The sequence below is a fragment of the Prionailurus viverrinus genome, chromosome E2 (genome assembly GCF_022837055.1).
Source record: "Prionailurus viverrinus isolate Anna chromosome E2, UM_Priviv_1.0, whole genome shotgun sequence".
In the NCBI taxonomy this organism is placed as follows: Eukaryota; Metazoa; Chordata; class Mammalia; order Carnivora; family Felidae; genus Prionailurus; species Prionailurus viverrinus.
This window is the reverse complement of record NC_062575.1, coordinates 57,343,184-57,357,820: the sequence shown is the minus strand read 5'-3', so window position 1 is coordinate 57,357,820 and position 14,637 is coordinate 57,343,184. Positions and strand designations below refer to the sequence as shown.

The 14,637-nt window shown below is 40.8% G+C and overlaps 1 protein-coding gene across 1 annotated transcript; it reads left to right on the top strand.

Annotated features, from left to right (window-relative positions):
• The first annotated feature begins 835 nt into the window (after positions 1-835).
• On the top strand, positions 836-2,848 carry LOC125152610 (zinc finger protein 850-like). Its single transcript, XM_047834673.1, has 2 exons — positions 836-2,129; positions 2,214-2,848. The coding sequence occupies exons 1-2, from the start codon at positions 836-838 to the stop codon at positions 2,846-2,848; spliced, it is 1,929 nt and encodes a 642-aa protein (XP_047690629.1).
• Positions 2,849-14,637: the final 11,789 nt, after the last annotated feature.

Below are 14,637 nucleotides of genomic sequence, written 5' to 3'. Positions count from 1 at the left end.
GCTTTATTCTACAGTTTTCATTTCTGTCTTAGGTTTCAATTGCCTTTCTTCTGCTAATTTTGAGCACATACGGTACTTTCTTCACTTTCTGAGAGACAAGAACGTGATTTGTGCTACAGCAAGAGATGCTACAGAATTCTCGACTAAGCTATGTGGTCAATTCCTTGTGTGCAAGTTTACGTGTCCATGGAAGAAGGAAGTCCTGGTGGTTTCTTGTTAGCTGTCTTCCTGATATTCTGATTGATTTTAAGGTTCTATATTAGAAGTTGTCAGTACATTCCTCTGAGAGTAGTACCCCAGAATGATTTTACTTTTCTCTTTTTTGATCTCAGTCAGCTGTATTTTCACATGGCACCGAGACATTCCTGCCACAGTCATGCATTGATGCTTCGTTCCAAAAAGGGTCATGAGTAGATATAAACACAGTTTTCTTAAGAATGTACACTTAATAACAGAATGGACCAAGGTTGGGCATAGTGAAGGGCAAAGGTATCTGGGGACTCCTTTTCCAGAGAACGATGATGAATGTAATATATACGGGGAAGTCTTTTATCAAAGCGCCAGCCTTATCCACACAGGAGTATCCCTAAGAGAGAGAGTCTTTATAAATATATTGAATGTGGGAAAAATTTTAACCAGTCTTCCAATGTTGGTGGTCATCAGAGGATTCATGAGGGAAGAAACCATTGCAGATGTAATCAACCTGGGAGCATGTGTAGTCATTCATCAAGATTCAGTACAGGTCAGACAACTGGTACAGGAGAGGAAAGTTATATAGGTAACATATGTGGCAAAGCCTTTGACTACCAGCAACTGCATACTGGACAGAAACCTTATGAATGTGAAGAGTGTGGCAAGAGCTTTAAAATTGTGCCCAACCCTTACTCAACATAAGTTAACTCATATTGGAGAGAAACCTTACCAATGTAAAGAATGTGGCAATGTCTTTAACCAGTTCTCAACCCTTACAGGATATCAAAGAATTCATACTGGAGAGAAAATGTACCAAGATAAAGACGATGGCAAGTCCTTTACCCGGCCCTCATCCCTTACAAGACATCAAAAATTTCATACTGCAGAGACACCTTCCAAAGGTAAACGATGTCATAAGACCTTTAGGCATCATTCACAACTTTCTGAACATCACAGGAGTCATACTGAGGAGAAACCTTATCAATGCAAAGAGTGTGGCAAGGCCTTTAACTGGCGCACAGCCCTTAGGAGACATCACAGAATCCATACTGGAGAGAAATCTTACCAATGTAACGAATGTGGCAAGGTCTTTGGGCACCTCTCAACCTTTACACAACATCGCAAAATTCATACTGGAGTGAACCCTTACAAATGTAACAAATGTGGCAAGGCCTTTTCCCGCCAGGCACATCTTAATGTACATCACAGAATCCATATTGGAGAGAAACCTTACCAATGTAAGCAATGTGGCAAGGCCTTTCGGTACTTGTCAAACTGTATAAAACATCGCAGAATTCATACTGGTGTGAAACCTTACAAATGTAAAGAATGTGGTAAAGCTTTTAACTGGCACTCAGCCCTCAAGACACATCACAGAATTCATAGTGGAGGGAAACCTTACCAATGTAAACAATGTGGCAAGGCCTTTACCCAGCCCTCAGCCCTTACAAAGCATTACAGAATTCATACTGGAGAGAAACCTTACCAATGTAAAGAATGTGACGAAGGCTTTTACTGGCACTCAGCCCTTAAGTTACATCAGAGAATCCATAGTGGAGAGAAACGTTACCAATGCAAAGAATGCGGCAAGGCCTTTTCCCGGGCCTCAGTCCTTACAGAACATCACAGAATTCATACTGGAGTGAAACCTTACCAATGTAAAGAATGTGGTAAAGCCTTTAACCGGCTCTCAGCCCTTAAGACGCATCGCAGAATTCATACTGGAGTGAAACCTTACCAGTGTAAAGAATGTGGCAAGGCCTTTTTCCGCCAGGAACATCTTGATGTACATCACAGAGTCCATACTGGACAGAAACCTTACCAATGTAAAGAATGTGGCAAGGCTTTTGGGTTCGTCTCAAACTTTATACAACATCGCAGAATTCATACTGGAGTGAAACCTTACAAATGTGAAGAATGTGGCAAGGCCTTTTCCCGCCAGGCATATCTTAATGTACATCACAGCATCCATGTTGGAGAGAAACCTAACCAATGTAAAGAGTGTGGCAAGGCCTTTAAAGGGCACTCAGAACATACTCGACACCACAAAATTCACAGTGGAGAGAAACCTTACCAATGTAAAGAATGTGGCAAGACCTTTAACAAGCAATCATCCCTTAGACAACATGAAGGAATTCATACTGGGCAGAAACCTTACCAATGTAAAGAATGTGGCAAAGCTTTTAACTGGCAATCGGCCCTTAAGAGACATCACAGAATTCATAGTGGAGAGAAACCTTACCAGTGTAAAGAATGTGGCAAGGCCTTTTCCCGCCAGGAACATCTTGATATGCATCACAGAGTCCATACCGGACAGAAACCTTACCAATGTAAAGAATGTGGCAAGGCCTTTTCCCGCCAGGCACATCTTAGTGTACATCACAGAATTCATACTGGAGAGAAACATTACCAATGTAAAGAGTGTGGCAAGGCCTTTAAAGGGCACTCAGAACTTACTCGACATCACAAAATTCACAGTGGAGAGAAACCTTACCAATGTAAAGAATGTGGCAAAGCCTTTAACTGTCAATCGGCCCTTAAGAGACATCACAGAATTCACAGTGGGGAGAAACCTTACCAATGCAAAGAATGTGGCAAGGCCTTTACGCACCACTCAAGCCTTACCAACCATCACAAAATTCATACTGGAGATTGACCTTACCAATGTAATGAATGTGGCAAGGCCTTTCCCCCCAGGCACATCTTAATGTACATCACAGAATTCATCTTGGAGAGAAACTTTACCAACGTAAAGAGCGTGGGAAAACTTTTGATTACTGTTCAACTTTGACTTATTAACACAGAATTCATACTAGAGCAAATCTTCTAAATGTTCAGACTATGACAGAATTTCTAAGGACTGCTCCACTGTTATTCCACATCAGATAATTCATAGTGAGAGTAATGATACCCATTGGGAATGTGGCAAGATACCAAAGCAAAGCTTAAACCCTGATTCTTCATCAGAGAATATATACTGGAGATGATCTTACCAATACAAAGAATTTGGCAAGCCTTTTAATCTGTAGTCAAGCCTCATCCAACATCAGAGAACTCATACTGCAGAGAAAACTTACAACGAATGTGGTAAAAAACATTTCAGACTGCTCAAGCCTTACTCATTACCATAGTTCCTGTTGCACAGAGACGTTACCAATATAATGAATGTGGCAAACCTCTAGCCTGGACCTCACAACTGCCTCAGTATCATAGTTATGATACAAGAACAAAAGTATAACATGTAAAGGGAGTGGCCATGCCTTTAACTGGAATTCAGTCATGACTCAGTATCTCCAAATGCCTACTTGGGGATAATGTATGAATAAGGAAAGACCTTTTTAAGTATACACTTTGGAAAACAAAACCATACAGAGAGGAAAGTAACCTGAAAGATATAGTTAGTCATCTAATTATCTGAACATCAACTGTCAATAAACGTCACAATTCACAGTAGAAAGGAGTATATTGGCCACTCTATTCAGACATTATTCTCCATAAAAATACTTAACCATATGGGATAAAACAAAGTTGAACACTTAGATATCGAATATGCAGGTATGCCTGAAAATAGACATGGGGCTGTTTTTTGCATAGGAATAAGTAATTTCAACGTGTTTTTGTTTTACCTTGGCCCTCTTTAAGATGTTGACTACAAGTATTAATGTATTTGTGCTCCCAAATCACTTCAGAAAATTCACTGATTCCCAGTGGGTGTTGAAAGTATGTGGCTGATTCTTCCTGCATCAAAGATATCAGATGCACTTCCCTCTTAGGTGGGACTCCTGCATACCTGATTTTCCATGGAAGATGGAGGACAATATCATGTACAATCTATGAACAGACCTAACTGGAGATGTCACTTATGTTTCTAACACTGATGTAAGTTATTACGAAATGGGTGTTCACCATGTCATTCTTGAACATTTATTAAAGCTGAAAAAGTTTCTGAATGTTACAAATAAAATGTTTTGTTTATTGGTTTTGTGCAGTCCAGGCACATACTGAGACAAGTTCTTAACAATGTAGTTAGAAGTAGAGAATACCAGGGGCGCCTGGGTGGCTCAGTCGGTTAAGTGTCCGACTTCGGCTCCGGTCATGATCTCACGGTCCGTGAGTTCGAGCCCCGCATTGGACTCTCTGTTGTCAGCTCAGAGCCTGGAGTCTGTTTCCGATTCTGTGTCTCCCTCTCTCTCTGACCCTCCCCTGTTCATGCTCTGTCTCTCTCTGTCTCAAAAATAAATAAACATTTAAAAAAAAAAAAAAGAAGTAGAGAATACCAGTTGATGTGGTTGAAAGGAAGAAACCTTCACACATATCAGAAAGGGAGGAACTAACTCTTCCCTAACATGGCATAGGATTGTACACTGACATCTTCTAAGAATTACCTCAGGTCTCAAAGTGTTCTGGTATGCAAAATAAAGGTGTTAACAAAATAGATTTTTATAAGATGTCTCCTTAAAGCCTCCTGGTAACCACAAAGCAAAACCTGTAGTAGATACACAAAACATAAAGAGAAAGGAATCAAAGTACACCACTCTAGAAAATCAACAAATCACAAAGAAAAAGACCAAAGGGATAAGAAAGGGGCAAGTAATTCTACAACAACTAAAAACGTGGAAAACAATGACAAGAGTAACTCCATCCATACCTGTGTCAATACTTACTTTAAATATAAAGGGACTAAATTCTCCAACCAAAAGATACATTGGCTGAAAGGAAAGAAGTACACAAACTAAGGATACGTGCTGCCTTCAAGAGACTCACTTCAGCTGTAGGAACACACTCAGGCTGAAAGCACAGGTGTGGAAAAAGATCTTCCATGCCAATGGAAAACAAAAGAATGTGGAGTAGCCATGCTTCCATCAGACAAAACAGACTTTAAGCCCAAGACTAAGAAGTCACAGTGCGTGTCCTTACAAAATAGAGGGGTCACCTCATGCAGCGTTTTTAGTTATGTGGTGTTTGGCAGAATGGCAATAAGGTGTTCACCCATTTTTGTTTGGGAAGGACACCAAGAGTGTGTTCGTGTAACTCATGTAGTGTTTAACACTTTGAAAACCAACACATTTTTCCATTAATGTTGGTGGTGTTTGTGCAGTTATCTGAATTATAGCTTGTGTAATGTTTATGAAAATCTGTACCTGAGGAGTCTCCTAAATGGCTAGTTGATATTCAAAAACCTATTCCTGTGATTTGAGGGTTGGGGGGAAATAAAAGAACAGTGAATGACACTTTGAGAAACACCTATTGCTTCCAGGTTTTGATGAGTGTGGGAAAATGTTGCAATGAAGATCTGGGTACTTGACTGTAACAAGTGACCAATGGTTTTTCAAAACCAACTTGTGGAGGCTAATAAATCTTTTCCACAGTATTCCATTTGCTAACCTCTTGCTGTAATACACTGCATTTTTTTTCCTCTCACATATCAATTAATTTGCATTGTTATCTGATGTATTAAGCCCCCAAATAAGTTATTGGTCCTTTCAGGCAGGTTACCAAATTACCTGTCTGTCAAATTCATAACATTCATCTCTGAGGACTTTTTCTTTGTATGAAATTGCCAGTCATCACTTTTTATGGATCACCTTTGCAATAGTTTTGATAGTGGATTTATTTTATGTTGGGTTCTTTCTGAAATGATAGATGAAAACCTTACATTCTACTTGGCTCACACTTGGTAGACCTCCAGTACCTGTTACTAAAGGTTTTATACATTATATATGTATTCACCAAATAGAAAACAGGAATCCTTTCATGTTGCAGAAAGGTAGCTAATGCATGTATTTAGAATGTGTCCGTGTTACATTAAACCAATAGATTTGTATATTCATGTAGTGTCTGCATTGACAAGACATTTAATTGTGTTTGTTGCTTTTTCTCCTTGAGGTTCATAATAATCTTTTTGTGCATCAGATTGTTGTGTTGATGTGGTCAACATTTGGTACATTAGAGTTATTTATTTTTGAAAACTACTTTAGTCTGTTAAATATATATATAGAAATCTTTTATAGTTTTTTTTAAAGAAATATAAACCAGGTTTCCCTAAAAAAAAAAAAAAAAGAATAAATAGAGGGGTGCCTGATGGCTTAGTGAGATAAGCTGCCGACTTCGGCTCAGGTCATGATCTCACGGTCTGAGTTTGAGCCCCACATTGGGTTCTGTGCTGACAGCTCACAGCCTGAAGTCTGCTGCAGATTCTGTGTCTCCCTCTCTCTCAACCCCTCCCCCACTCAAGCTCTCTCTTGCTCTCAAAAGTAAATAAACATTAAAAAAAAATTTTTAAAGAACTAATAGAACCTAAACGAATCAATTCAACAAAAGGATAAAACTTTGGTAAATATTTGTCCACACCACACAAAAGCACCTAAATATAAAGCAACTATTAACAGACAAGAATAGAGAAAAAGACAAGATATATTAGCAGGGGACTTCAATAGTGCACCTTCCCATAATGAGTAGATTATCCAGACAGAAAATCAGTAATATCAGACTTCAATGCCATTAAGTAGGTGTCTTACAACATTCCATACAACAGGTGCAAGAAACACGTTCTTCTCATGTACAAATGGAACGTTCTGTAGTATATGTTATATGCTGGGTCACAAAATCAATCTTAATAAATTTAAGATTGAAATCCTATGAAGCAGCGTGCCTGGGTGGCTCAAAAGTGTCCAAGTCTTGACTTTGGCTTAGGTCACAATCTCACAGTTCTTGGGTTTAAGCCCCACCCCCCCCCACCCCCCCAGACTCCACAATCACAGGGTGGAGCCTGCTTGGGATTCTCTCTCTCTCCCTCTTTCTGTCCCTCCCCTGCTCATATGCTCACTCTGATGCTCTTTATCTCCAAAGGAACAAACTTAAAAAAAAAAAATTCATCAAGTATCTTTTTCAACCACAATGACATAAAACCAGAAGTCATTCAGAAGTACAAAACAAAATAAAAATCTCAAGTGTGAAAACACAACAAAATCCAACATTCCTAAAAGCCAGGACTTGAAAAACATTTGTGGCCCCTGGCAGAGAAGTAGATAATGTGATGCATATATAAGGTATATGCTGGCTTTAATTCACAATACTGTATTGCCTATTTGAAAGATGCTCAAGGGAGTAGCTCCTCAAACTTCTTATCACACCCAAGAAATTTCTAACTGTGAGGTGATGGATGTTAACTAGATTTATGGTAAATACTTTGCAATATATATATATATATATGTATCAAATCCTTAAGTGACACATATCAGACTAAGGTGTACAGCTTCTCTCTGAATAAAAGTAGAAAAAAAAACCTAAGCAGACTAGTGGTTGTGCATACATAAGGATAAGGGAATGAGGGTGGTGACCCAAAAGATATTTGCCTCATGAAACCTTGATTTTTTAACCTCACAAGACCCTGAACAGAAAGTAAAGCCAAGTCCACTGAAATTCACATTTATTAATAACACAATTGTGTTTACATTCCCTCCTAAAATCATGATGACTGGTTATGGTAGTGATAGAAAACAACTACCTTAGGCATATCATTAATTATAATATGAAAATTATAAAGTATATGCTCATAAAATATTTAAATAAAAAGTAACATTAATTCTTGTCAAAAATAGCTAGATCTTCACACATATCTTTTTCAAGTAGAGGTGGATCTTCCGTCTTATGCAAATTCAGAGTGTATGTGAAATTGCCCTTGAAATTGAGTAACACACAGGCGCTAAAATATCTTGTGCTTGGTTCAATGTTTCTATAAATATTGTCACATCAAACTTATTCTCAAATTGTTTTTCTTAATGCTACATGAGGGTGGTATTTTCACACCAGTAGAATTCAATTTCACAAAAACAAAAATGCATCATATACCACGGTAATTGTAAAGAAAACGTGCTTGTTCCAACAGTTTCTTGTTTATATGCTTACATAGTTGAATGTGTCTGTCTCTTCCTATCACACACATCATGAAATGTGATCTTTGAGGTGAACACATGTGACTTAACTGGGTGGTTCTGGAGATTGTTGCATCATCATGACTGCATTCTTACACTGAATGGACTATTTCTACATGTCCCCTGCTAATGGATTTAAAACAAAGACCACATGATATCCTACCAACTATGTTTCCACAGTTAAATAGGGAAGCCATAGCCTGCAGTGGTTCTAATGCCACCAAAGCATCTGTAGGAAAACTGTGATGTAATTCGCAGTCACTGCACTGGAAAGGAAGAAAATGAACTTAAGCAATTACAGTCAAATAGGCCTTCCAAAAATCAAGGAAATGCTTAAGGTACACGTGTGCAATGAAACACTCTCCTTCATTGGCTTCCACCTCTTCTCTGTAAAATCCTTATCACTACCTCCTACAAGTGGAACATGCCCAATCATCTGAATAGATCAATTAAATGATCAAATAACCCTTGAAAATGTGAATGTACATCAGTTCATCATTTACCACCACACAATATCACCTTCCGTTTTGCCCACTTGCATTGTGGGCCTAAGAGTCAGTGTGACCTCTTTCCCTGCCCCTCGCTGCTCACTCTTGCATGTGCACCTAAGACCTCAATAAAACTCTGCCCTCACTTGCCCAGACTTCACTCTTGGTAATGGCTCCCCACCGCGCCTGCGCAGATAGGTTGCTACCAAGTGTGGCACATGCGCACAGGGGACTTGTAGCATAGACCTTTCCTCTTGGGACTAAACCTGTAGTCACGGGCTTCTCCTTTTACCTGCCCAGGGCTCCCCAACACCAGCCTTGCATCTTGGCTCAACCAGACCCATCAATCCCACCTCCAGTGGTCCTTATGACACACCACCCCCAGCCCCATTCCTGATCCATACTTTGGGCCTAACACTGGGCACAGAGCTCAGCTACCCCTGAATTTGCACTGGGAAGAGACCCTCTGCCTAAATGCAGCTTGCAAAGCCCAACAGAGAATTTTCCCTTCAGATTCTGTCAAAGATGACCTGTTGGGCCCTGATATTGCCCTCCATGCCTCCACAGTCAGTCCCTGATCCTCCTTTCAAAGAACAGCTCAGAGGACAGAGTTTCCGGCAGCTCCACCTACTGGGTGGCCCAAGTTGATGCTCAAAATTTCTTGAGGCTCAGACTCAGATAGAGGAGAGTCAAGCACTTACAACTTGGTGAATCCTTTTCACCTATCTGGTTAAAACAGTGCTTCCAAGGTAACCCAAAGCATCCCATCTTCCATTCCCAGGACATCCTTTGAGAGTCCACATTTAGAATTAACCAAACACTGGGTGCCTAGGGGTGCCTGGGAGGCTCAGCTCACATGGTTAAGCCGCTGACTTCTGCTTAGGTCTTGATTTCACATTTGGTGGGTTGGAGACCCACTTTGGGCTCTGTGCTGACAGAACCTGGAGCCTGCTCCAGATTCTGTGTCTCTTCTCACTGCCCCTCCCCCACTCGTTCTCTCTCTCTTTCTGTCACTCTCTCAAAAATAAATAAACATTAAAAAAATTCTTTAATAAAATTAACCAAATAGGTAAGGAAAATTACTGGTCTTTTAAATATCCCTCTAATCCACCCTTCTTTTCTCTTTCCCAATCTTTTCTCTATATTTGTGCCATTATATCCAACATTGTTTCAAGATTACTGATGATGAAAAAGAAGAGAAGCCATCTCTCATCCCAGGAAGGCTCACCCAGCATCCAAAACCCACCTGGAAAAAATGAATGTGCAGTACCCAACTCCCAAGGTACTTGGAAAGATTGACTCATGTAATGTGGGTCTGATTCCCTGCCCAGTATCTTGGGCACACTGCATCCTCCTATACCTAGAGCATGGAAAAGATGCTCATTAACATTCAAGAATGAGTACCTATTATGTACCCCAAACAGCCTTGCTCAGACATCCCTGCCTTATCTAGTCCCTTTCCAACTTGCAGGGGATGAGCAGAAAAGGCCTTCTTTCCAGAATCTGTTAATCTTCACACTGGCAACAGCAGTGTTTACGTTGAGATAAGATGGTTGGGTGTAAGGGGCTCGGGTGTGCTCTTCTGCTTTCTCTAGCTTAGTGCTACTGGAAATGTAGTCTTGGGTTACCATCCTCAATGGCTGTTAAAAGTACAAACTAATGACCTTCGTCTAGTCCTAGGGAGTCATGATATCTGAATGTTGGGCCCTAGAATCTTTTTTAATGGTAACCTGAATTGATTGGTATATACATGAAATTTTGACAAGCAACATTTAGAAAAGTTCTTCTCAGCTTTGCCTTCCCGTTGGGATACCCTGTGTAGTTTTTTGCACTACCATCTCCAGTGTCCCAACCCCAAAGATTTTGGCACTTAGTTCTTGATGGGGCCTAGCATCAATTAGGTATTAATGAAGTGGCCCAACGTATTCCATTGTGAGGCCAATGTGAACACTGAGGCTCCCAGGTACATTTCTTTTTTTTTAATGTTTATTTAAGAGAGATAGAGCAAGCAAGTGAGCCAGGGAGGGGCAGAGAGAGAGAGGGAGACAGAATCCAAAGCAGGCTCCAGGCTCAGCTGTCAGCAGAGAGTCCAAAGCAAGGCTCGAACCCACAAACCATGAGGTCATGACCTGAGCCGAAGTTGGACGCTTAACTGACTGAGCCACCCAAGCACCATGCTCCAAGGTACATTTCTGAGGATGGAGTATAGGGTCTGGTCAATAGGGAAACCTCTATGGGGAAGGCTGCTCTGTATACTATTTGATATGGGAGATTCAATTTACCCACACATTCCTGATGTACCAGAGTTTGTGCATGTCTGCAACAGACAAGAGTACCCAAAAGTGGGCGAGGAGTAAATCACATTGGGGCCTCTACTTAGAAACTGCCTATGTGTAGAGATTTTCACATGCCACCCAAAAGCAATGGAATAGCCATCAGATCACACAGTCCCTCACTGGCCATGGGGAGGCATTTGGGTTTCACTGTGAATGCCATGGAAGACATTGGCACAGAAGAGAATTCTTTAGAGGATGTAGGAACACGACAAGAGGGAGGCAGGATAGGTCCCTCTGTGACCACCACAGAAATAAACCCAGGTTTCCAGAATCAGTCCATTGAAGCAGAGCTTTCAAAACCACAGTTTAAGGTCACGTTTTCTCCTTTGATCTTTGGCCCTTACCTCTGTCATCTGGTGCATTCATTCCCACTTACCTGCATGTGTGGGTAACGTCTCCTTGCTCTTCACATGTCAGGGCTCTTTCCTTTTCCAGAAATCTTGACCAGATCTGGAGAGAGCAAGACCTATTTACCAAGAACAAAAGAAAACAAAAAAACATGAGTCTTGCTGGAGAATCTAGGATTTCAACTCAAGCATTATGTTTATCAGAGAAGACAGCATATTACAAACGATATACAAAATTATTTCTCCCAACCCTGTTTCCTGGTGGCCTCTTTAGAGCACTTGGGAAGTCTTTTCAATGTTCCACTCCTTAATTCCAATTTGAAGTACTAGTGAGTCAAAATAAAGAATAGATAGCTGCTTGCGCAATGTGTACAACAATATTCCATGCCATTTAGGTCCTAGAATTATATCTAATCTAGAGTGAGGATCATATTACCTCAGGGCAAAGGGAAGGTTCAAGTAAAGATAAAACATCATGAATACTTTCTCCTTTACACCAACAAATGCCTTATTAGTTCCTTTTTGAAATGATGTCCTTTATGGAATTTTAAGATACTTGAACATACCATAATTATAGGATACTGATTGCCTTTTGCTGAAAATAAAAGAGTGATAAATGAGAGAATATCTGTGACAATGTGCAGAACAAAGTGGAATCTTAAGAGATCAAGGACTAATATGAACTTTTATTTGCAAAGACCAGGATCTCCAGTAAAGAAAGGTGAGAGCTTTCACTTTCTGGGTGAATCTGGGAGAGAGACCCTGAACCAAGTGAATAAAGTCAACATGAACTGTAATGAATCAAATTGATAACCAGTGTCCTGATGCAGAGAATGACTCATTGCTGCTGTGATATAGTTCCCAAAAACACAAACCAAACACAAATCATGGTATAATTCCAAACATGCAAAATATAGCAGCTTTATACGAATTTCAAGCGACATATTGGTTCCATGTCCTATCATCTTTAGTGTATTTTAAATAGTCTCTCTCTTTCTTTTTTAAGAAATCTCAACAGGGGCGCCTGGGTGGCGCAGTCGGTTAAGCGTCCGACTTCAGCCAGGTCACGATCTCGCGGTCCGTGAGTTCGAGCCCCGTGTCAGGCTCTGGGCTGATGGCTCAGAGCCTGGAACCTTTTTCTGATTCTGTGTCTCCCTCTCTCTCTGCCCCTCCCCCGTTCATGCTCTGTCTCTCTCTGTCCCAAAAATAAATAAACGTTGAAAAAAAAATTTTTTTTTTAAAAAAGAAATCTCAACAGCAAGGCTCTCTGTTCCAAAGACCCACTTATTTGGGGCCCGACAGTCATCTGTTTTGTTTGTTCATGTTCATTAACTAGTTTACATAGACTCAGGCCACACCCAGACAGTCCCTAAATATTACATATTCTCCCCCTTCACTGGGGTCCTGAAACCAGACCCATATCAGTGAGAATCTTGGGTATCAACACAGCACCATATGGATCTGTCACAGAGGGAATATTTTCAATAGTTGCAGTTCATGAATTCATGGTACAAGTCCTCATGCTGTATGGAAACCCCAGTTGGAGAGAATGGAGAGAAGGCCCAGGGATGTAACACAGGAATGTCCTAAAGAGCTGAATTTGACTATCATAAAAGGGATAAATACTAGTCCAAAAGAAATTTGCCAGACAGGTCCATCAAAGGTTAAGAAAAAAAAAATGTTTTCAAGCTCTACAGTCATAGCATTTCAGTAAGAGATGAGGACACAGGCCCTGAGTTCAGTCAGGACAAGATTTACCTGAGAAGCAGCCATTTCTTCCTCTCCCTTCTGCTCTCAAGTGCTTTCTGAGGTGCTAGTAGGTGGAGAAATCACACCTGTAGGCCTTTAAAGGCCTCACCACAGCCTCTTCACCTGCTTTCATCACCTCAGAGGCAGAAGAATCTTGAAATGCAGTAAACGCTGCCTTCTCCTTGACTTTGTCACAGGAGAGATTCAGAATAAAGGAGCTCCTCCGTGGACACTTACCTGTGAGTTTCTCCTTCCCGGTTTCAGATGTCCTCCCCTCCTACAGACAGCCACACTTCCTGCCACAGCTCAGAGAATGGGGCTGCACTGACCTGCCCCTTCCAAGTCCCTGACAGACTATCATCATCTCTTCTACTGAAAGGCAGACCCAGCCCTCCCAAATATGCCTGCGAATCCTCGTGCTTCACCCTGACCTCACCTGAGAATCACCTGGAGCTCGTAGTTAAAGCAGCACCAATGCTCTCACTCTGACCAATAGACAGACTCTCAGAGGGAGCACAGGTGATGCTGGTTTCTAAAACCTGCCAAGGGATGTTTATTGTAAACCCAGGCTGATAAGCACTTCTGTGCTGCTAAGTTTTCATGTGCATATAAATCATTTGGTGTTCCAGGTCCCATAGAAGAAAAACCTGTCAACCTTGCCTGGTTCCACTACAGTAAAGGAAAATGATGACATTAGAAATCCTGCAGGTTTCCAGTGAAAATCTGGACCAGGAAGATCATTTCCACTCTCAATACACAGCTACCATTTTCCATGGTTCAATATTTATATTCAGAAACAGTGAAAACAGCAGGGAAACATGAGTTGTGGGCTCACAAAAAATGAAATCCAATCTACACTATTCACCAAAGTCTAAAGTCATTCTAAAGCTTTTAAAATGTATGGTTCACTGTTATTAATGCTTTATTCTAATGATTTAACCCTTATGGCTTTATGCATTTGGACATATCTGATTCCTTTTCTACTGATGTTAGATAACAGAGTGGGTATTTATTTTACTACTGAGGACAAGGTACACTGGTCAACCTTTCAGGCTTAAAACACAGGTTTCCCATCTAGAAACCAAGATCAGAGTCCACCTACAATAATTCATGGTCATCTGTGTATCTGATTACATCGTCCCGAGCTGATTTTTTTTTTTAATGTTTGTTTATTTTGAGAAAGAGTGAGTGAGTGCATCGTGGGGAGAGGCAGAGAGACTTGGAGACAGAGAATCTGAAGCAGGTTCCATGTTGTCAGGGCAGAGCCGATGTGGAGCTTGAACTCAAAAACCACGAGATCATGACCTAAGTCGAAGTCGTATCCTTAACAAACTGAGCCACCGAGGCACCACCATGGGCTAATATCTTTATTGAAAATGACAACCATAAATATGCCCCCAGACATTTTTTCTCCAAGTAGCTTCCCAAAACTTAGCCCTTAGGTGTCACCTGAGAACTTGTGAGAAAGGAAAATTGGGGAGTTACAGCCCAGAACTATTGAAATAGTAACATGGGGGGCACCTGGTGGCTCAGTCGGTTGGGCATCCGACTTTGGCTCAGGTCATGATTTCATGAGTTCAAGCCCCACATT

Coding starts and splice junctions, on each gene's coding strand:
- LOC125152610 (XM_047834673.1), top strand. CDS start 836: ATGAATGTGAAGAGTGTGGCAAGAGCTTTAAAATTGTGCCCAACCCTT. Junction 2,130..2,213: donor ATGTGGCAAGGCCTTTTCCC/GCCAGGCATATC, acceptor AGGCCTTTAAAG/GGCACTCAGAACATACTCGA.